This window comes from Drosophila innubila, assembly GCF_004354385.1.
Source record: "Drosophila innubila isolate TH190305 chromosome 2R unlocalized genomic scaffold, UK_Dinn_1.0 1_C_2R, whole genome shotgun sequence".
Classification (NCBI taxonomy): domain Eukaryota; kingdom Metazoa; phylum Arthropoda; class Insecta; order Diptera; family Drosophilidae; genus Drosophila; species Drosophila innubila.
In genome coordinates this window covers 25499611-25523093 of record NW_022995374.1, presented here as the reverse complement: position 1 = coordinate 25523093, position 23483 = coordinate 25499611, and the positions used below count along the sequence as shown (strand labels likewise).

The window sequence follows — 23483 nt, the reverse complement described above, 5'->3', positions numbered from 1 at the left end:
TGACTGATAAGACAGCAAAACTAATGTGGATTGTGGGTTGTGGACAGTATGCGATAAGTAAGCCTTACCGATATGCATTTCAAGAACAGTTTGAGACTGCAGTTGCAGACTGTCGCTCTCACTCCCGGTGTGCGTGCGTGGTGCTCTGCAGTGTAACTAATTTCGATAAGTGACAGATCGGTCGGCACCTCTGCTTCTGCCGCTGCTGCTGCCTCTGCCTCTGCCACTGTCTCTGCCCGTGTCGATGCTGCTGTCGCTGTCGCTCTCGCTCTCACTGCGTTCGCTTTTGAGTCTGTACCGGCATTTGGAATCTGCGCGGTGTCAGTGCGATAGTAGACGTCGGTGGTACCGGTTGAATCTCTGAAAATCTCTGCAGTTGTGTGATCTGCAGTTCGTACGACTTGAAATTGATTACCCAAGTATGCTCTCAAGGTACGCGTTCTATAGGTCTGTGTGTGTGGTATGTGTGTGTGTCTGTGTGTGCGGTTAGAGGGAGGTGGGGTATTGTTATGGCCCTGTTTCCAGGCAACCAAAACTCAACGTTTTTACAATCGATTTGAATCTGCAACCGAGAATCATCAACTTTTTGTAACTATACTCGTTTAGATACGAGTAGCAATCGCAGGTATCCAACCTCACCATAACAAATTATTTATTTAAGTTAGGTTTCTCTATTCTCCGGCACTTTAGCTAATTGCATGTTTTGTATTGTGGCTGTGGGTTCCACATAATCAAAGTTATTGTGAAATACGTGTATTATTTAAAAAACCGATTAAATTCAATTATTCTAGCTTCGGTTGAATTCATTTGCAATTGCGATTAATAAGCGAACAATTATATTCATATATTTTCTACAAAAACCCCCACACACACAAAGAATAAATTAATTTTTTAATTCATTAAACAGTTTTCGACTGATATACTCATATCAAAGAGTCAGCTAGTTCTGTAAAATCAAAACATAAAATCAACTTAAAGATGATAGCCGTTTACTCGTAAAAAGGGTGTCTTGTTTCCTTCTCCAAGTCGATTTCGTCGGCACCTATAATAAAAGTACAACATCAACTGAAAATGAAGCCAATACCGGTTTCAGTTAAAAAATTAATTACTTTAATAAAATTGCAGTGTCTACAAATTAATTGGGTTAAAATGTTTAATAAATAAGGGAACACGAAAGGGTTAGTTTCGAATCTAGTTGACGTTCAATTTATTGGGAGATTCTCAGATTATACAGAGTTAGCTCTGACAATTTGAGGAATCTTTTCTTTCTCGTGTACTATGCGGATAACCCGTTTAACTGAAGACTAGGCAATTAACTTAATGTGAGGCGGGCCTACACAATCTAATAAAAATGATAAAAACCAAAATAACAAAGTATATCTGTAAAAATTTATGGAAATTAGGGTATTATGACAGGGTGTCAAACTAACAATGTTACTGCCCCTTATAAAGTGAAATAAGTTTCTTACTTGCTTCACTTGTAAAGAGTGGATTTTGCATAGTCATCCCGATTTCGATAGGGTCAGTTTATTCTTAGTTTATTCGACAAAGTCAAAGTGGCAAAAAACTGAGAGGCAATAAGTTATTTGCTTAATTCAGCCCGTGGGGAAAGAACGCTGATTTTTTCCAGCATTGAGAGAAGTTGAGAAGTTAAATATTATATTATTTAAAATTTTGTTGCGATTCACAGTTTAAAAATGGTTCATTGGACACGTTTAGCCATCGTATTGCTGTCTATTGTCACTGCGAAGGCCAATCCCGTGGCAGGGAAGCCTGTTGTAGCTACTGAGTTTATCATCCTGCACAATAATGATATGCATGCCAGATTTGAGCAGACGAATGTCAACAGCGAAAAGTGTCCTCCCGAGGATGTAACTAACAATAAATGTTATGGAGGATTTGCACGTGTGGCGTACGAGTAAGTGGCCCATTTCACGTTTGTCAAGACAACCAATAAAAATTATATTGTAATTTCAGAGTTCGAAAATATCGTGCAGAGGCTAAGCAGGGGGGAACCCCCGTTTTTTATTTAAACGCTGGTGACACATACACTGGCACTGCGTGGTTTGCCCTTTTCAAGGACAAAATAGCCAGTAGTTTTCTCAATATACTCCAGCCTGATGCTATGGTAATATTCAATTTAAATTGTCTTAGATGTTTCTACAGCTGATTGAGAATTGCAGTCCCTTGGTAATCACGAGTTTGATGAAAAAGTAGAGGGTCTAATTCCCTTTCTTAATGATGTTAATTTCCCGGTTCTGTCCTGTAATCTGGATCTTACCAATGAACCCACCTTGGCTTCCGCCAAACACTTGGCAAATTCAACCATCCTAGAGGCAAATGGTACCAAGATTGCCGTTATTGGCTATCTTACGCCGGATACGAAAGTGTTGTCCATTAAAAACAACGTCATATTCAATGAAGAGGTCGTCGCTATCAAGTAAGTTATCTTCAGGTTTTTTAAACATTAGTCTAACTATCGCCCATTTAACAGCGCTGAGGCAGCAAGACTGAAGGCTCAAGGATTTAAAATCATCATTGCTCTGGGTCACTCTGGTTACAAAAAGGACCAAGAAATTGCCAAAGAGTGCCCAGAAGTTGACATTGTCATTGGCGGACACACCAATACGTTCCTCTACAATGGAGATAGGCCCAGCGTTGAGAGAGTGGATGGACCATATCCCACGGTGATCACCCAGAAGAGTGGAAAACGGGTTCCTGTAGTACAAGCCTACGCCTACACGAAGTATCTGGGAAAATTGCATGTCAAGGTTGGCTGACCTTACGTAGCCTTTGTTATCAAGCATTATCCAAAGTCTGTCCTTCACAGTTCGATAAAGATGGCAACTTGATTGAGTTTAATGGATCGCCAATTCTACTGAATGCTGCTGTGGCACAAGATAAAGAAGTCTTAAATCTGTTGGAGTTGTATCGGGAGAATGTAACGGCATTGGAGAAGTCCGTGGTGGGTCATAGCAAGGTGTATCTAGAGGGACAGAAGGCCACATGTCGTTCCATTGAGTGCAATATGGGAAACCTTATTACCGATGCGTTGATCTTCAGTCGAGTTATGGAGGATCAGGGAGGCGATTACTGGACTGATGCGTCAATTGCCTTTCACCAAGGTGGAGGTAAGTTTATTCAAATTTAAATTTAAATTTAAATTTATTATTCAAACTGTTTCATTATTGGTATTTTAGGAATACGAAGCTCGATTGAGAAGAAACCCGACGGTATGATAACGCAGAGCGATCTATTGACGGTACTTCCCTTTGAAAATGATATTTACATCACGAGAATCAGTGGAAAAACCATTTGGAATGCCCTCGAACGCGCAGCTGCTGTTAGATTTAAGGACTCCGATGGAGCGTTCCTTCAGGTTTCCGGCCTACACGTTGTATATAATCCGGATATGCCAGAGGGAAAACGTGTCGTCTCTGTGGAACTGCGCTGTGCCAGTTGCATGGTACCCTCTTACAGCCCCCTTAACGCCACCGAGTACTACAAGGTGATTGTGCCGCAGTTTTTATTTGAAGGTGGTGATGGTCACATCATGATCGAAGAAGCCAATCCCGAGTGGATACGTATGCAAAAAACAGTCGTCGAAGCTGTTAACCAGTATCTGCAGCATCACGACTTCGTCTATCCGGAGTTGGAGGGACGCATTCAGTTTAAGTCACTTCACAAAAATGTTACCTCTGGTTCCGCGATAGGCCTTATGAGTTGTGTGCCATTTTTGTTGATCTCAAGTGTTTCCTTATTGCTGATCCCATAAAACGTATGTTCCTAGAAATTATCACAATGTTAAGAACTTAAGGTGTAAGTTCGCGCCCCAGTATGTAATCTAACTTAAAATTAATTAAAGATGAATTATTCAAATTCATTAAGATTTCGAGTATTCCCTATACCTATTATACTTTAAAGGTAAATTAAACTACCTTTTTCATATGTTTTTTTATATGAATACCAAAAATTTCTTATATTGCGTTGGTAATTAAGTGACTTTGAAACGCGTTGCAAACTAAGTAAACATTTCTAAAAAATATTTACTTTTTTGTTTACAAGTAAACAGAAATGAGTAATACAAAACGACAAGTACATTCAAGTTTCCAAGTAGTCGTAATATATATTTTAATAGACCCTTGGCTTAAAATGCTTTGGAGCTTGATACTATTTCTGATCTTTCTCAAACAAAGTCATGAATTTAAGTTCACCATTGTGCACAACAATGACATGCACGCCAGATATGACCCGATGAAGGGAAGCAGTGGGAAGTGTCCCCAGGGACACGACGAGAGAGGCCTGTGCTTTGGAGGCTTTGCTAGAGTGGCAACTGCGTAAGTTTCTGCCACATCTGAGATATCATCTCGACAGTCATAAATTCAATAAAATTCAGTGTGGCAAAGGCCCGAGCCGAGGGAGCGACAATCTTTCTGAATGCGGGAGATACCTTTCATGGCACCTCCTGGTACGGAGTCTATAAAGGACAGCTAGCTGCCGAGCTATCGAACTTACTTGATCTAGATGCAATGGTTAGTAAGCACCCAAAATAGTGTAATCCATACAAGTATTAATAAACCCATATCATGAGACAGGCTCTGGGCAATCACGAGCTCGATGACAATATCGCTGGACTGGTGCCTTTTCTGGATAAGATCAAATTCCCTATTGTGTGCTGCAATGTCAACGTGCGTAAGGTTCCACAGGTACAAGGTTTTGAAAATTTAGTTCCTTCGACGATTATCACAAAATTCGGCAGGAAAATTGGCATTATTGGATACATTACGCCGCTTACGAAATATTACGTGCCTTACAATACAATTGAATACTCGGAAGAGATATCTTCTATTAAGTACGCCACCACAACACTATTCAGAAAAGTTGGTTAATATATTCAAATCATTTAAGCCTTGAAGCGAAGCTGCTTATTATGAAAGGTGTTAACATTATAATTGCTCTGGGCCATTCTGGTTATGAAAAGGATCGGATGATTGCTTTGCACTGTCCAGACGTAGACGTAGTCATTGGTGGACACTCGCACACGTTTCTATATACAGGGAATGAACCAGATGAGGAGAAATCAGAGGGTGACTATCCGACCGTGATGATTCGGCCAGATGGGCGACAGGTACCTGTTCTTCAAGCCTACGCGTTTACCAAATATTTGGGTAAAATTGACTTAGAGGTTAGATATTGTAGGAAGAGTATTGAATCATTCAAGGATCCAATGATTATCTTTTTACAGTTTGACGATATGGGCAATTTAATAAATTTTAATGGCACCCCCATGCTACTGGATAAGTGGGTTCCTCAGCAGACAAATATCAAGTCTCTTTTGGATATTAAAAGGAAACAAATAGACATTATCAATAAAAAATATTGGGAAGAGCGGAACTCGTTCCTAAAAACTATAAGGTACCTGGAGAATGATGATGAAAAAGATTTTCCTGAACTAGAAAAGTCAAGTTCCATAGGATATGAAGTCAAGAGATTGCAAGCTATAATAATGATATCAGCGTTTGTGTTAATACACATTTTTTAAATTTTAGTGCACTATTAACAAATTAAAACAACGTGAAGAAAGTTCAGTTACCATTACACAAAATTACGGTTTGCTACCCAAGTAAATAATATTTACTGAATATCTCTAAAAGGACTTATCTCATACACTTAATCACTGCGGACGGCAGTTCGCGCTAGTGACGAAAGCAGCACGAAGGGTTTAATATAGTTTAATATAAATATATTTAAAAAAAATATAAATTAGAAAAAAAAACAAGGATTGGCATTCGGCACTGCGCAAAAAGTAATTTTTTGGTTTTTTTTCTGGTTTTTTTTTTTAGTAATTTATATTTTTATTTAACATTTTTATATTTAACTGATTTTTTTTCAACACAAAATTGGATATCAGACATTTTGGGGCTAGAAATTTCTTTCGTCACTAGACTTTACCTCGTGTAGATGTTTTTTTTTTTGTTAACATAATCAGGCACGTTGCATTGCTTTTTCCATACCTTATACCGATTTCTTATACCCAAAATATAAGAGTATTCACGGTAATGCAGAAGAATGGAAGCAGTACATAGTGAACGCACTGCTTGTATAAGACAGCAAGCAGTGTGCGGTTGCCCATGGCGTAATCTCGATTAAATAATACTAATGTTCTCAGTAAACTTATCAACTGTTTTCAAATAAATAAGTTAACAAATAATAATAAAAAAGACACAAAAGTATACTAATAAAAGAAGTACTTTTAACTGACAATGCTTTGGAGTTTGATACTATTTCTGATATTTCACGAACAATGTCATGGATTTAAGTTTACAATCGTGCACAACAATGACATGCACGCCAGGTATGACCCAATGAAAGGAAGCAGTGGAAATTGTCCGAAGGGAGATGACGAGAGAGGCCTGTGCTTTGGAGGCTTCGCTAGAGTGGCTACAGCGTAAGTACCCACAGCCACATCCTTGATAATCCTTAAGTCCTATCTTAGTGTAGCTAAGGCCAGAGCTGAGGGACCGACACTCTTTCTAAATGCAGGCGACACGTATCAGGGAACGTCCTGGTATACTGTTTACAGAGGCGATCTGGCAGCTGAGCTTATGAATATGCTCAATCCAGATGCAATGGTAGGTATTCCTCGTATGACCATCAATCACATCATTATTATGATTTCGTCTCCCTTGGCCAGTCCCTTGGAAACCACGAGTTTGATGACAATATCGATGGGCTACTTCCTTTTCTTAATAAGGTCGACTTTCCTGTAGTGACTTGCAATTTGAACCTAAGTAAGGTTCCTCAATTGGAAAGTGCAAAGAGGTTGATGCCGTCAACGATCATTACAAAATTGGAAAAACAGATTGGCATTATTGGCTATCTTACGCCTGAAACAAAAGATCTAGTTGCATTAAACGATATGGAGTACTACAATGAAATACCATCAATTAAGTAATTGCTTTCTTTTAGTTTGAGGTTAAGAACAGAAATTTGACAAAAGTATTTTTCATTTTTTATATTGCACTAAAAGTGCGGAAGCGAAAAAACTCTTAAAGAAAGGAGTTAATATTATAATAGCCCTGGGACATTCTGGTTACAAGAAGGATCAGGAAATCGCCTTTAGTTGTCCAGATGTGGATGTTGTCATCGGTGGACATTCTCACTCCTTTCTCTACACGGGCGATCCACCGTCTACAGATAAGCCCGAGGGAAACTATCCAACTATTGTCGTCAAGCCAAATGGTCGACAGGTGCCTGTCGTGCAGGCATATGCGTATACCAAATATTTGGGTAAAATTCATCTGGAGGCAAGTAAATACTGTATAGTAATAACAATTTTATATGAATTAAGTTTTATTCGTAAAAATACAACCTCGCTAGTTTGACAATGGAGGCAACCTAATTAATTTTGAAGGAAGTCCAATGTTGTTGGACTCGTCGGTTGAACTCGAGAGCAAAATGAAGTCTCTCTTGGATTTAAAAAGGAAGAAAATAGATGAACTCGATGGTCAGGTAGTGGGGACTACAAAGGTACATCTTGATGGGCATCGTATGTCGTGTAGAAAAAAGGAATGTAATCTTGGCAACTTAATTTGTGACGCTCTGATTCACGCCCGTGTGGCTGAGGATTTCGTCGGACTTTATTGGACGGATGCACCCATAGCTCTAATCAATGGAGGAGGTATGTGAAGGAAGTATGTAAATAAAAACTAAATTAATTTAATTTTTAATCAGTTAATTTTTAATCAATTAATTTTTAAATTAAATTAGTTTTTATTTGAAACCCAAGTTAGCAACTGTTAGAAAAAGCAAGAAATTACTTCGTGTGTAGATTTCGAGAATGAAAACAATTTAGCACCGACAATGATTTCAGTTGACAATGTTAACAACCCTGACAATATTAAAATAGTGAACTCGCGAGCTGATTCCTACACTCAGAAAATCAGCACCTATCCGAATGGTCGCTAACGAATAAAATACACCATTATTTAATGGTATTTAATTTTGGTGTTTTTCCTAATTTTAGTGTATGTTTTAAGATTAAAATTAATAATTTAATTATGACAATGTTATGTACTAGAAAACTTGTTTTGGGTTTAGTTTAACATATTTGTATACTTAAAGTAGTATGTTTTAAATTTTTTCAGACATGAAATAAACCCTAAACGTACTTAAAGTATCCCCGAAAAATCTCTTTTAAGATTTGCGTACTTGCGAAAACCGAACTTGAAATAAGATTTTTGTTCTCAACTTTAGAAAGTTCGTAATCATAGACAGCTTTTAAGATCGTTTGTATTTGAAAATGGCATGTTTAATTACGGAAATCTTGATTTCATTTCTGAGTGTATTCCATATCAAAATTTTATTTTTACTTTTTTTTTTTTTTTTAATTTGAGTGAAGAAATTGGTGTTTGTGTGTCAGATATTCATTATATTTATATTTCATCTTGCGGATTGAATTCAATTTAAGTTGATGAATTCATGTCTGATAAAGTAAAAAAAAGATATTTTTAAAATACTTAGCCTAAATTCGACGTCAAATTATACATTCCGTACTTACGAAAACCGAACTTGAAATAAGATTTTTGTTCTCAACTTTAGAAAGCTCGTAATCATAGACAGCTTTTGAGATCGTTTGTATTTGAAAATGGCCTGTTTAATTACGGAAATCTTGATTTCATTTCTGAGTGTATATATTATTCCATATCAAAATTTTATTTTTACTTTGTTTTTTTTTTTAATTTGAGTGAAGAAATTGGTATTTGTGTGTCAGATATTAAAAAAAAAGCCGGCCCGCCCCTAGCCCGGCCCAAAATTACTATATAATCGAAAACAATTTTAAATAATTCTTTCTATATCCCTAATTTTTTTTAAAAATCTTTAAAGTTAAGATCTTTAACCTCTTTTAATTTCATTCCGGATATATTTTGCGGATTGAATTCAATTTAAGTTGATGAATTCATGTCTGATAAAGTAAAAAAAAGATATTTTTAAAATACTTAGCCTAAATTCAACGTAAAACTATACATTTTATAAAATCCCATAAAATAGGAAGTGATAACCGGAACAGGCCTGAATATTTTAAAATACGGATTTTTGTTTTAAAATTTTTAGCGATTTACCTTTGTTTCTCTTTATTACGCATTTGATAGGTAGTAAAATTAAAGTTGATAAATGTGTCGATGTGCATCAATAAAAGAGATGCGTAAATTATATTAAAAGTGAATTATGACAGAAAAGCTTTTATCAATCTTTTAGGGCCTACCGGGCTTCGGCACAAAGTTTTGACTATTTCTTCTCAACTGAGCCAAACCCACTTTTTTTGGATAGGTATGGGGCTCCATACGACAAAGGACAGAGCTTGCAAAAAAGGGTCAAGACTTTCTTACTGTCAGGAAAAAACCTGTTTCATTCGGACAGATCCCAAAAAGGCTGAGAGAAAAAATAACGCTCAATTGTGTTTTGTGTCAATAAGGGGATGCTCAAGCAATATCCACTCGATTCGGTTTTATTTCGGTCGGGATTTTCAGAGACCGATTTTCTGAGTTCAAACGAAAAACGACATAAACTATATAAAAAACGCTGAAAGACTTGGGCAAAAACGATCCTTGACCCCAATTCTTGTTAATCGATTGATTCCCGTGAGCTGAAGGGATATTCTCAAGGCTACCAGTGAGCTATAACATACCGAAGATAGTGCAAGCAGATCCCTGCATTTAAAAATTTTTTTTTAATTTAATTTTAAATTAAAAATAAAATTTTTAAAGACCCTTTTTGTTTCCCCTTTTTACGATTTGCTCATCTGTAGACTCATTTTGTAAGAGGCCAAAAATATGTTCCTGATCGAGTTGTCATGCAAAACTGATTTGTGTGTTTGCTCAGTATAAACTTAAGCCCGAGAGAATTAGTGAAAGGAAAAAAGGGTCTTGCTCAGAAAGAGACCGAGATTACTCAGTTGTTTCTGTCATTTGTGGGAGGGAATTGCTTTGATTGTTTTGGTCGACTCTTTTTTTGGGAGCACTGCAAAAAATAATTTTTTTTGGCTGTGGCAGAGTTTGTCTTTTTCGAATTTTTTTAAAATTTGGCTTTTTTGTCAGGTTTTGGCATTTTTTGGCATATTCCTAATGATATATAATTTTTTGAATTAAGAATATGATGATTTTTTTCAAGCTTTTTTTTACTATAAAATTCGAGGAAACTCGAAAAAATTGAACTGTGGCTTTAACCTCTTGTTGCAAAGCTGCATTAATTAAGCGTCGTTTATGATATGATTCATAGAAATCTTTGGAGAAACGGCGATAAAATAACATTTTATGTCTATGCATGTTTTTCTTGATTTTTATGACTTTCATGTGGAGCGGTAGTGACTTTAGTATAAAAAATGATTGTGTTTTTTGAGATATCGCAACGAATCTCACAGAATATGAACTTGTTGTTGTCTTGCACATTATGACCAAAGTTGGTTCAAATCGGACCACTATATCATATAGCTGCCATAGGAACGATCGGTCGAAAATCAATCTTTAGTATGAAAAGTTGTTTTTTGATCAGATATATCAACAAATCTCGCAGGTTGTGTATCTGGTAATGTGTTATATATCCCTACCAAATTTGGTTAAAATCGGTTCACTATTCAATATAGCTGCCATGGGAACGATCGGTAGAAAATCAGATTTTAGTATGAAAAACTTTCCTATTTTTTTTAAGTATTTCAACCAAACTCACAGATTGTGTATTTTATTCTACCTTATACATCTTCACCAATCACGGTTGAAATCGGACTTCTATATCACATAGCTGCCGTAGGACCGATGGGTCTAAAATCAAGGTTTGGTATCAAAACGTTGGTTGTTTTTAAAGATATCTCAATCAAACTGATAAATTGTGTATCTTAAATTGCCCTTTACATCCTAACCAAATTTGATTGAAATCGGTCTTCTATATCATATAGCTGCTATAGGAACGATCGATACGAAAGGTCGATAAGCAACATTTAGTGTAAAAAACTTTTTTATTTTTTAAGTTACCTGTACCAAACTCACAAATTATGAATCTCGTATCGTCTTATACAACCTGTCCAAATTTGGTTGGAATCGGACCACTATAACATATAACTGCCATGGGATTTCTTTATTTGTTTATGTGCTAATAATTTAGCCGTCTCTCCATAGATTTTAATGACCCAAATCTTAAACGACGCTTAATTAATGCAGCTATGCAACAAGAAACCGCGGTTCAGAATTTTTTTCGAGTTTTAAAAAAAGATTTAAAAAAATCATAAGAAAATTATTAATTCAAAAATTAATAGTTTTAAATCTACTTGTAAAAATCTTAGACTGTGTATGGATTAATTACAGATATATATATGCAGTGGTCGGCATATTTATTTTGACAAAATGTAACTAACTTTATGAAGATTTTAGTATCAATGAAAAGGTCATTTAAATCCTGTTTGAATGATACAAAATGATACAGAACAAAAGTCAAATTTTAAAAAATTCTACAATAGAGAAAAAAAAAAATGTTTTTTTTTGTCGTGTGGGGCCCCATATCTATCCAAAAAAGTGGTTTTGGTTAATTATGGTATGTTTTAATTATTTTTGTTAGTGGATCTTAAAAATATTTATATTAACTATTAAAATATATATTTTAAAGTACTTTTATAATGGTATTTTAGGAATACGCAGCTCAATTGAGAAAAAATCCGACGGCATAATAACCCAGAGCGATATATTGACGACAATTCCGTTTGATAACGATCTTTATATCACGAGAATCAGTGGAAAAGCTATTTGGAATGCCCTCGAACACGCGGCTGCTGTTGTCCTTAGCTGGACCGATGGAGCGTTCCTTCAGGTTTCCGGTCTACACGTTGTCTATAATACGGATATGCCAGAGGGAAGCCGTGTCGTCTCTGCGGAAGTGCGCTGTGCCAGTTGCACGGTACCCTCTTACAGCCCCCTTAACGACACCGAGTACTACAAGGTGATTGTGACGCAGTTTATACTTGATGGTGGTGATGGCCACATCATGATCGATGAAGTCAATCCTGAGAGGTTGCGTATGCAGAAAACAGTCCGCGAAGCTGTTAACCAGTATCTGCAGCATCACAAATTCGTCTATACGGAAGTGGAAGGTCGCATTGAGTTTAGAGCATTTCTCGAAAGCGTAACCACTGGTTCTGCGATAAAATTAATCAGTTGCCTTGAGAATTTGTTGATTTCAACTGTTTCTATATTGCTAATCATATAAGCTATTTTAAAATTAATATGTTGTCGTTTAAGTGTGTGAGCTCGCGCACCAATCACTGCGAACGGCAGTTTGCGCTAGTGACGAAAGCAGCACGAAGGGTGCGAAAGGCGACTTGCAATATATACAGCTAATATGGAAAATTTGCTATGGCTGTCCGATCAGATCGAGTTATATACCGATCGAAAGGTTTAGTCTAAACTAACAAAATGGAATACTAAAACTTTTTCTACCTCACCTCGGTCAAGAGATACGGGAGTGTACGCTATTTCCCGCTAAAATTGAAAACAAACAGTTTCCAAACCATAGAAGATATACAGATATATCCTATACATATATCGTTGGAAAGGTAGTTCTGAGGACTTTTAGGCGTACCTTTAAACTTTTTATCTAACGTACTCAGTTAACATTTTACAGGTGAATTAAGCTTACAATTTGGCGATTTATGACAAAATGTCTGTAAGGATTTTTGTTAAATTGCAATTATATTGTAAAACGTAAAATTTCGCGTCTTTTGGCTAAGGGGTTCAGACGATATAGCCTATTTACTGAATATATATATTTTAATAGGAATAAAGAGAGAACAAGGCAGGCGTAGCAGCCAGTGCTTGAGAGTGTAGCTGACAGCTTTGCGTTGCACAAATTACCAGTGTTGCAGATAGTTTTGTTTTGTTTTGAGTTGCTGAAATATCCAGTGTTACCAGACCGTTTAATTTTTTTTTTTTGACGATTTTTTTTTTTTAAATATGAAAGAAATTCAACAAATAAATTACATATTTTTCTACATGTTTGCATTAATGGTAAAATTACAATGTCTAAAGTATTAGTATATTAAAGTTTTTTTTAAACTTTAATTTGTTCGATGCAGGCACAAAATTATTTTCATTCATTTGCGCTGGTAATGCTCTTGTCTTTACTATGAATTGCATTCATCTATTTAGATTTAAATAAAACTGGAGCATGGTATAAAGTAAAAGGAGAATCTGATGTAGATGACATGCATTACTATTAAAAAAAAAAGTATTAATAAATAAAACAAGAATTTTAAATGACTTTTGGGATTTTTTAAATTTAGCCTATTTGTTAGCCGATCTATTTTTATTTTGCGAATCGCATACTTTACTCTCAAGTTCTGGCTGCAGTAAGTTTTAGAAAAATTAAAAAAAGAAGTTGTATTATAAAACATTTTTAAAGTTATATTTTGTCATGTATAAAATAAAAGTGGGTTTGGTTCATGTTAACACCAGATCAGTCAACAATCATCTATCACCTATAAAAAAAAAAATCTTGGACTTCTGGTGAACGCTTTGATTGAATTTTCAGACAAAATCAAAGTTTTCACTTCATTTTCACAACATTTTGACGCAAAATGCTTAATAAAATGAAAGCCAAAAAAGTAATAGGGCAAGTTTAAAATAATAGATGGTAACTCGTAATATGAAACAATTAGGCCAATATTGCACGCCTATTTATTGCTAAATATGTAAAGACTTTAATCATTTTTCGACGCCTTTTTCCCAAAAACAGGCTGCATATCCTCTAGAGACCAATAAAGTGGTTCGGTATTCATTTCGTTCCTTTTAATTTCAAATCTTGTGCCATCTTGTGCGTACGATTTGTTTTATCGATAAAAAGGCATCACAAGCAGAGACTCATCACAATCACAAAATGATGGCATTATGATTGAACAACTGAACAATCATACAAGCTTAATCAAAGCTAATTTTCTGAGATCGATATGTTCTGGTGAACGCACTCAATATTAATACATATGTTTAATGTTCTCAGTTAACTTATCAACTGTTTTCAAATGAGTTAAGTACTAATAGTCAAAAAGACACAAAATACTAAAACGCATTAGTGGCAAAAAAAAAAAAAACGCCTAGATATTTAAATGGCACTTCGGTTTAAGGTGCTTTGGGGTTTGATACAATTTCTGGTTTTCCTTAAACACTGCCAAGGATTTAAGTTTACCATCGTGCACAACAATGACATGCATGCCAGGTATGACCCAATGAAAGGAAGCAGCGGGAAGTGTCCCAAGGGAGACGACGAGAGAGGCCTGTGCTTTGGAGGCTTCGCTAGAGTCGCTACGGCGTAAGTACCCACAGCCACATTCTTGATAATCCTTAAGTCCTATCTTAGTGTAGCTAAGGCCAGAGCTGAGGGACCGACACTCTTTCTGAATGCAGGCGACACATATCAGGGAACGCCCTGGTTTACGCTCTACAAAGGCGATCTGGCAGCTGAACTTATGAATATGCTCAATCCAGATGCAGTGGTAGGTATTGCTCGAATGACCATTACATTACTATTAGATAAGTTTAAAGAGATCGTCTCAATTGGCCAGTCTCTGGGAACTCACGAGTTTGATGACAATATCGATGGGCTACTTCCCTTTCTGAATAAGGTCAACTTCCCCATAGTGAGTTGCAACTTGGACCTAAGTAAGGTTCCTCAATTGGAAAGTGCAAAGAGGTTGATGCCGTCAACGATCATTACAAAATTGGAAAAACAGATTGGCATTATTGGCTATCTTACGCCTGAAACAAGAGAACTGGCTGCATTGAACGATCTGGAGTACTACAATGAAATACCATCAATTAAGTAATTGCTTTCATTTAATTTGAAGTTAAAAACAGAAATTTTACAAGTGTATTTTCTATGTGCCATGTTGTACATAAAAGTGCGGAAGCTCAAAAGCTTATAGAGAAAGGAGTTAATATTATAATAGCACTGGGTCATTCTGGTTACAAGAGGGATCAGGAAATCGCCATCAATTGTCCAGATGTGGATGTTGTCATCGGTGGACATTCGCACACTTTTCTCTACACGGGTAATCCACCGTCCAAAGAGAAACCCGAGGGAAACTATCCAACTATTGTCGTGAAGCCAAATGGTCGACAGGTGCCTGTCGTGCAGGCATATGCGTATACCAAATATTTGGGTAAAATTCATCTGGAGGCAAGTAAACAATGTAAAATACGAGTATTCTTTTTATTCATTAGTACTCATAAGATTTATTCGTAAAAACTCAATCTCATTATTAGTTTGACAATGGAGGGAACCTAATCTATTTCAAAGGCAATCCAATCTTGTTGGACTCGTCGGTGGAGCTCGAGAGTAATATGAAATCTCTCTTAGAAATGAAAAGGAAGAAAATAGATGAGCTGGATAGTCAGGTGATAGGAACTACTAAGGTGTTTCTTAATGGCGATCGTACAGCATGTAGAAATAAGGAATGCAACTTTGGCAATTTTATTTGTGACTCCCTGGTTTACGGCCGTGTGGCTGAAGACTTTGGTGGACTTTATTGGACTGATGCATCTATAGCTCTGCTCAATGGAGGAGGTACTTATCTATTATACTATCCATATAATTTTATTTTTATTATATTTCATTGATAGGAATACGCGCATCCATTGATGGAGGAAAGGATGGTACTGTAACCGGCGCAGATATTGCCACCGTGTTGCCCTTTGGCAATACCATATCCGTTGCCCGTGTTAAGGGAGCAAACCTTGTCAAGTCGTTGGAGCACTCGGCATCTTTGCGCAATTCAGACTCGGGTGGAGGCTTTCTACAAGTGTCTGGCCTACGTTTTGTTTTAAATTTTAATCGGCCAAAAGGTAAACGTGTTACGTCAATTTTTGTTCTCTGCGCTGATTGTGAGATTCCGTACTATCAACCACTGGATAGACATAAATATTATGGGGTGATTCTACCGACGTTTTTACTTAATGGCGGAGATGGTCATAAATATTTTCAAGAAGGATCAGATGCACAGCACAGTACTATGCGCCTTATTGATCGCGAAATAGTAACAAAATATTTCCAGGAACATAAGATTGTCTTCCCTAAACGGGAACAACGAATAACTATTGTGGAAAAAGCATTCAGATCTTGTGCCGTTCTCCGATCTCAGTCTCGATTTGCATTAGTTGTATTTGTAGCTCCTCAACTATTATACTTTTTGCCGATGCTTTTAATAAATTAAGAAACTAGAAGCTCTTAGTTGTCACCAATGCTAAGATTATGTGCAAAGACTATCTGTATGTAACATGCCCAGTCCGAGTGCTAGATTAATGATCTGTTCTAATGCGCAGTTTCGTTAGCTTCATTTTTTGTTTTTGTTAATTGCTTTACTCTCGGATCTCGGACCACAAACCTCGGGTCGTCGCACCGCCAGCTTGTGCATTGACCTTCCATTATTATACAGTTCCCTCGGCTCAAGACATGTGCCTTTGTCCAAGCTTCTCTGTATCTGGCACGCACTAATAAACATGCTCACTTACTTGGTTAATTCGAGTTATACCCGCATAGTCTTAACCACTTCGAGATAACTTCGTCAGTGGTTAGTTTTCTTAAAATCCTTCTATCCATACAATCCTGACATCGCTTCAACAAATCTAAAATCTATTGCTCTATTCTAGCTAAAATTTCTTATGTTTGTTTAAGGATAAATGACAGGATTTTTCTTTACGACTAAATTTGATAAATTGGAGAAGTTTTCGTCGAGCTTATTACTTATATTTATATAGATATAACAAGCTAACTCCTTCTGTAAAGACAAATTCTAGTGTGTGTGTTAATTTATGCATATACTTTTGTCTCTTGATGTTAAATTCTCTATAGTTAGAGATTCCTGAAGAGTTTGAGCTGCACACTGGCTGCAGTAAAAACAACTGGTATTGAATAAACCTGGTAAGAAAGCCAAATAATTTAAGAAGGGGAGCTTTCTTGATTTTTTTATTAATTCTCTTAATTTGAATCCAGGACTGGTCAAATTGCCCATTATGTAATCCTCCCCTGTCTACGCCCCTGCTGTTAATATTATTGTACATTATTAGTGCATTGAATTAGGTCTATATTTATTTTGTGTATTAAAGTTTATTTAATTGAATATAATTACTTAATGTTATTCAATATTAAAACTTTTTTTCAAATGTTTCAAGCTTCTGCAATTGTATCAAATCATCGGCGAGACGAAGATGACTTCTAGTTTCCAGGTACTTTCCAACTTTAATATCATGCAGACCTATGCAGATCGTCTGCTGTATTTGTCCCAATGTGCACTCGCATGCAAGAAGTGGTTGAGCTTCGGCCCTCACCCTCACTCCCACTCTCACCCCCAGCCTTGGCTCAATGGCGCTACTGGCATATTCTGCTGCTGCTGCTACTGTGTTGTTGTTGCTGGTTTAGCTGATGTCGTGAGAACTACACAGATGTACTTTGAGCTTATGTTGAAGCCAGCAAATGACTTGGTAGTAGGCGACACAAACACATTCAGCTGGCGGCATTCTGCCCCCCCTGCCTTGTCTTGAGCCGTCTTTTCCAGCAGCTGAAGGCCCATCCATGGCCGATGAGCCATGGCTTAAGCCCATGCACAAGCCCATCAAACTGAGAAGTCTTCTTTCGTACTCGTATTGTATGTAATTATGGCGAGCAGCTCATACTTAAACTCTGTCTCGACACTTGATGTCAGTAAGGTCTGGATTCTGTATACTGAGGTCTTTGCCTGCTGGACACCGGTCAAGTGCAGAATCGGGCATTTTGCACGGCACTTTAGCTTTCAACTATCAGTCATTCAGTTAGTCATGGTTCAAAGAGGTTCTTGAACTCACCCACACCCGCATCCGTAGTTACATTCACATTCAATGCCTGCTTAAATACCGAGAAGATGTTGGCAGTGGCATTTCAATTTCGCAAATAGAGACTCGCTGTTAGGTGTGAAAGTATCTGTGTGTGTGTATGTGTGTTGACCCTGGCCGGGAAAATATGCCTGAGCCATCTGTCTGTCTGTCTGTCTGTCTGACTGTCTGTCTGACTGGCTGGCTGGCACCACTTAGCACCACTTCGTATGAGCATAAGTATGTATAAACTTCTCGAACTGTTTTTCCCATTTAAACGGTAAATGTGAGCATAAAAGACAACTTCCGTCTTATATCTATTTTTTTTGTCTATTTTGATTTCCTTCACTAAAAATACTTTATTCGTCTTGTGGACTCGTAATGGCCATATTAGTGACATTAACTGCTTCGTGTGGCCAATGCACAAAGAGTCTAACATCATGTAGGGGTACTTGTATCTAGACCAAAAGTCAGACTCACAAATTAGTTGAAACAATCTTCATTCAAGGCGAATTTCGTGTTGTTGCATTTGCTCATTTTGTTTCAGTCTTGGCATTGTTACGCTTTGCCATTTGGTCGTGATTTTTGTGCCCAGTTCGCCAGAATCGCTGAATTGGCTTCACCTTTTGACATGGAATTCGAAATGACGTGAATCACACAAAGAAGACTTCAAATTGTTGTTGTTGTCGTTGTTGTTGTTGTTGTTGTGGCTGTTTTCATTTCTGTTGTTGTTGGTGATTCGGTTGCTCTTCCATAGGCATCATCGGCTTGGGCCAAATTTGCCTCGTCCTCATTCTCTTGGATTTCCAGCTAACGCTATGCAGCCATTGTCCATTAGGCACCGTAGACAAGGCATCGGGATTCTGGAATCAGATCCGAGCATTGGGCATTGGACATGCCAAATGCTCATTTGCCTCGTTTGCTTATGTCTTTTGACTGGCTTTGCTTTGTGATCGAAATTATTTACCGTTGATATGACCACGGTCAATGCAATAAGCCTGATCTGAGATATTATTCTCAGGCATAAAGATATAACAACTATGTCACGATTTTTGTAACGCATGAATGAATGCATTTATCGACCCAAAAGATGTACACTTAGAGCACTCGCGTTCAGGCACCTCTGATCCATCTTCCAAAGAGCTTGGATGCCATAAGAATTTTGACATTTATAAATGAGGTTAGTGTAGTTTTTTGCTCAGGTAAAATAATTAAATAGTCGAAAGCTGTGGAAACATGGATATACTTAACACATATATAATACTTTATTCGCTAAATTGTTTTCAGTTTTTCATTAACTCTTAAACCTGTTGAATTATCTGATGAAAATATTCTTAAATTAAATATCAAAATTTATGCAATAATACAATCATAATATAGTAGAATGATACCTCGATCATCCCAATTAGAAATCTTTTATATGAAAATTCTAGATTCTTAGTGACCTGTCAAAAAACTCAAGCTTGGTAAAAGTTTCTTTCAGAAACATAATTAAACAATATACACATTGAGTAACCCACTAGCAGAGGCATATCAAGTACATAAATGAATGATTAAATTTTGATTTTCTAAATTTTTTGCCTTTTTCTCCATAAATGAATGAATAAATTTAGATTATCCAATTTCTTGCCCTTTTTCTTAAAAGTTGACTTCGAAAATGGATAGTATGAAATGGATTATAACGATAATTTGCTTGAAGTAGCTGCTTAAATTTCTCAATGTTGTAGATGACAAAAATGAAGATGCTAAAAATTTATTTATTTGAATTCAACAGTTAATAAAATAGGTAATTTATATAAATTTATTTATAAATATGTGCATGTTTATATTCTCAATAAGATCATAGAGAAATTAAAGTCACATAAGGTTATGTACCGTTACCTAAAAAATAAGCGATTTCATGTTTATACCCGTCGCTTAAAAAATATGTAAAATATGTCTGCCCATCTGTATGTGCCTAGATATCAGAGACTATAAGATATAGAGCAAATAAATTTGGAACACAGACTTCTATAAACCCCCCGCTGATCAAGTTTTAAATGTTTGCCAATTATTATCGATGTTAGCCCGTAATAAGTTGATAGGGTATGTCGTCGTCGACTAAAGACTAATGTGAAAAGAATCTCCATGCTTGCAATTTTGTTCAAGTTGATAATTCGTTTGTTATGCTTCGCATTTATTGCGAATCCTTCCTGCAATTCCGCATATTTTAATAACTTATTGGAAATTTCGATGAAGCTGCGCATATAAATTTATGTATGAATGAGCCTGGATCTCCGGAGGGTATAGTTCTGGATTGTTTATGTGATTTTCTGGGTTCGGCACTCACGACACTCACGTGGCAGCAATGGTAAATGCTGGCCAAGATGCAAATGCTGATGACCTTCGTGGATCAAGGACACAAACAGACGAACAGATCAGAGTAAACAGGCTGAGATGGTTCTTGGCTATGCAATTCACGAATTCTACTTCCCAAATCATAACGTTTGAAAGATCACTTCTAATTTGAAATCAGGCAAGTGGAAATGTGATGTCTGCATCAGCTTCAGCTTCAACTTCAACTTCAGCTTCAGGTGCAGCATCAGGAGTGTCATTTTCGCTGGCAGCTGAGATCCGGAATTAAAACCGTGATATCTGCGTACACAGAATTCTTAATCCTTTGATCTCATGCGGAAAATGTTAATATATATTAACTCGTGGCAGCATTCCCGCTGGTTTGCGAATGAACAGCATACCATGAGCATGTCATCATCATCATTCCTAAAGTTGACGCCAAAGTGGATTCTGAATATTCTGGATACAGAAGCAATACTCTGCCTCACGCACCTGAGATACAGATTCAAATACTTATGCGAACGTATCTGAGTATAAAGTGTGTGAGTGAGTGTGTGTGCATAGGAAGAGGCAAAAATAAATCGAGGCTAGCTAGCAGTTCGTCTGCGTGTTGCCAAAGTCCGTTTGCAAAGTCGAGGATTTCTTCCAAAAGGCGAATTAAATTCCTCAATCTTGTGCCAAGTTTATTTTTAGAACAGCAGAACAACGCGGTCCACGAACAAGTCACTGTGAAAACTAGCAATGAAATAAAGCAGAGAAAAAGGCAACAACATCAACAACATCAACATCAACAGCAGCAACAAAAAACAAAAACAAAACAACAAAAAACGAAGATGTACAGGAACCAACAAAGTAAGAACAGAGCACACAAATGGTGAAGATCACAAGATCAACTAGAAGCAGCACCATCAGCAGCCGTAAAAGAGCCCAGTGCAGAGCAGCAACATGTATGGATGGATATGGATGAATGCTGTTAAGACGAAGGCCATCCAAATAGCTACCTTTAGACTCTAAACTCCATAGCCCAGCACAAGCACAAGGCACACTAAATCCAGATAGCGAGGATCCAACCCGACGCGACTCGACGGTCACATTAAACTGAATGCGTCGACAGGCGTCAGCAGCAACGTTGGCGTCAGCGTCGGCGTCGGCGTCGGCCCGGCGGCAGCTTCATCCTCGACAACAGCATAGTAACCACAACAAGAACAACAACAACAACAAACTCAATAAACGATGCACGTAGGGCGGCCCAAAATCTTGGTGCGTTTCTCGATAGAATTTTGATTGCAATACGCACGCACAGACACAGGCGCAACCTTAGCCATAGCCACAGCCCAATCCCCATCCCCAACCCCAAAACCCTATCCCCTGACCTGGTGGCAGTCGCAATGCCAACTTTTTGCTGATGGTCAGCACCAGTCAACAGTCGCCTAGACCGAAGCTGAGCCTCAGACCCTACTTAGGTACCAGTCCCAGTCCGAGGCCCAGGCCCAGGCCCAGGCCCAGTCCCATTGCCAGTGTCAGTGCCAATGCTTACCGATCGAAGGAAACAACAAGGCCCTGGGCCCAACTGGGAAAATGAACGCATTCCCATTCCCATGACTCTTAATCACCTGACCATTATTATACTCGTATTTACTAGTATTTCGACTTGTATATAATTATGGCCCACACCCACCTATCTAGCTATTTACCCATCCATACGTCGAATTGGATTAAATATTGATTAAACTCCTCTACGAATAAGATCCAACCACGAAAAATGCAAAAGAGATTAATAACAAAAATGCATTGCCAATGCCAATAACACTAAGTTAGTTTGGCTTCTAACTCTAGTGGTCCTTAAACCGGCTTTCTGAAGTGACAGCTTAAGCTAATGAAGTGTCACTAAAAATATCCGACAACCTTAAGAAACGCTGGAAAAAACTACAATTCTGTCAGTCAAAGCTGCAATAGACTGAGCATATGAGAAATGTTTCGAATCAGATGATATTAAGATTTTGTCACCAAATCTATAAAGGAGGCGTGGCAGCTCCCAGTAAGTGTATATATTCTTGATCAGGGCAACGAACTGAGTGCATATGTGCAAACTAGTCTCAGAGTCTCTGAGTAAAGCCATCTTGATGAAACTCGGCACACAACCGTACTTTGCTGCAGGCAGGCGGATCACTATATCATATAGCTGTCATAGAAAGAATCAGTCGAATATCAAGCTTTAGTATACAAGTATTTGTAGTTGCTTAAATTATTTCAACCAAACTCGCAGATTAGATTTGGTAGTGTATCGAACACTCTGAACCAATTTAGACTACTATGTCATACTTGAAAATTTAATATACGGTATCAAATTTATGACGTGCGAAGATAACGTTTCTTTCTTATTAAAATTTAAACTACGACTGACAATTTAAGCAACACTTGGGACTGTAAAATGAGATATTGAAATGGTAAGGAGTCAATAAACATTTGGCAACTCATTGATGATTATTTAATTACGTTAATTTGATGTATTATAAATTAAATGAAATGGACAGTATATGCCATTTTTGTGTAGGTGTATGAGACGCCAATTACCATGGTCATAAAAAAAGATAAATAAATACCTACTCGTATGAGTAGTTGGTGAGACTTGTGAGAAAAGTATATGAAACTACAAATGTAACAAATATAGCATACGAATATTAAGAGAATATTACCATTTTTTATTGCGGGTCTTTTGGTTAGCTTGGTGGGGGCACCCGCAGACTTATGTATTGTCAAAATGCAAAAGAGAAGATCATTATTACATTTCACGCTTCCAGGCAGGGATCGTAAAACCAAAACCACAAACCAGTCGAAACGTCGACGTCGACGCCGACGTCGACGGTGACTGCGATAGCGTACCAAATTAATGGAACGATCGCGTAGGGCTGGAGCTGTGTCTGTGGCCAAAGGCGGAGAGAGGTGGAGATGAGGCCGTGAAGGGAAGGGACGGGACGGGTCGGGTCGGTTTGGAACGAGACGGGACGGGACGGGACGGAACGGGAATGGGGCCCTAACTTAAGCCACAAGCCAGGTAAGTGGGACCAGCAGAAGAACCTAAAAGCAATGCGACGTTGTGGGAGAAAGAATAAAACTAACAATGAAAAGCGGACTGCGACTCCCATTGGAATGATGGCAACGACGATCGTCGACTTGCAACCCAGGCAAGTATGCATGTATGCGAATGAGTCTGTGTGTGTGTGTTTGGTATTTCGGTTTTGGCCCGCTTGTCTGTACCTTTGCGCCGAC

The 23483-nt window shown here is 37.6% G+C and overlaps 4 protein-coding genes across 5 annotated transcripts; all 4 read left to right on the top strand.

The window, feature by feature from the left end:
* The first annotated feature begins 319 nt into the window (after positions 1–319).
* Positions 320–3887, top strand: LOC117785592 (protein 5NUC-like). Of its 2 annotated transcripts, none has more exons than XM_034623684.1 (7): positions 320–432; positions 1691–1918; positions 1978–2128; positions 2184–2440; positions 2495–2771; positions 2831–3131; positions 3201–3887. In XM_034623684.1, the coding sequence occupies exons 1-7, from the start codon at positions 422–424 to the stop codon at positions 3773–3775; spliced, it is 1800 nt and encodes a 599-aa protein (XP_034479575.1). In that variant the 5' UTR covers positions 320–421; the 3' UTR covers positions 3776–3887. The 2 variants fall into 2 exon arrangements, with proteins under 2 accessions (XP_034479575.1, XP_034479576.1); XM_034623685.1 differs by lacking the exon at positions 320–432 and adding an exon at positions 608–625.
* Positions 3888–4108: 221 nt separating this feature from the next.
* On the top strand, positions 4109–5642 carry LOC117785595 (protein 5NUC-like). The gene is made up of 5 exons (XM_034623692.1): positions 4109–4337; positions 4397–4532; positions 4596–4852; positions 4909–5185; positions 5246–5642. The coding sequence occupies exons 1-5, from the start codon at positions 4153–4155 to the stop codon at positions 5540–5542; spliced, it is 1152 nt and encodes a 383-aa protein (XP_034479583.1). The 5' UTR covers positions 4109–4152; the 3' UTR covers positions 5543–5642.
* Positions 5643–5994: 352 nt separating this feature from the next.
* On the top strand, positions 5995–12297 carry LOC117783810 (protein 5NUC-like). Its single transcript, XM_034621355.1, has 5 exons — positions 5995–6448; positions 6497–6632; positions 6695–6951; positions 7031–7359; positions 11678–12297. Exons 1-5 carry the CDS (start codon positions 6264–6266, stop codon positions 12250–12252), a joined length of 1482 nt encoding a protein of 493 aa, XP_034477246.1. The 5' UTR covers positions 5995–6263; the 3' UTR covers positions 12253–12297.
* A 1835-nt stretch (positions 12298–14132) lies between these two features.
* LOC117784262 (protein 5NUC-like) lies at positions 14133–16279 on the top strand. Its single transcript, XM_034621952.1, has 6 exons — positions 14133–14346; positions 14395–14530; positions 14600–14856; positions 14937–15213; positions 15300–15600; positions 15657–16279. The coding sequence occupies exons 1-6, from the start codon at positions 14144–14146 to the stop codon at positions 16244–16246; spliced, it is 1764 nt and encodes a 587-aa protein (XP_034477843.1). The 5' UTR covers positions 14133–14143; the 3' UTR covers positions 16247–16279.
* The last annotated feature ends 7204 nt before the right edge of the window (positions 16280–23483 follow it).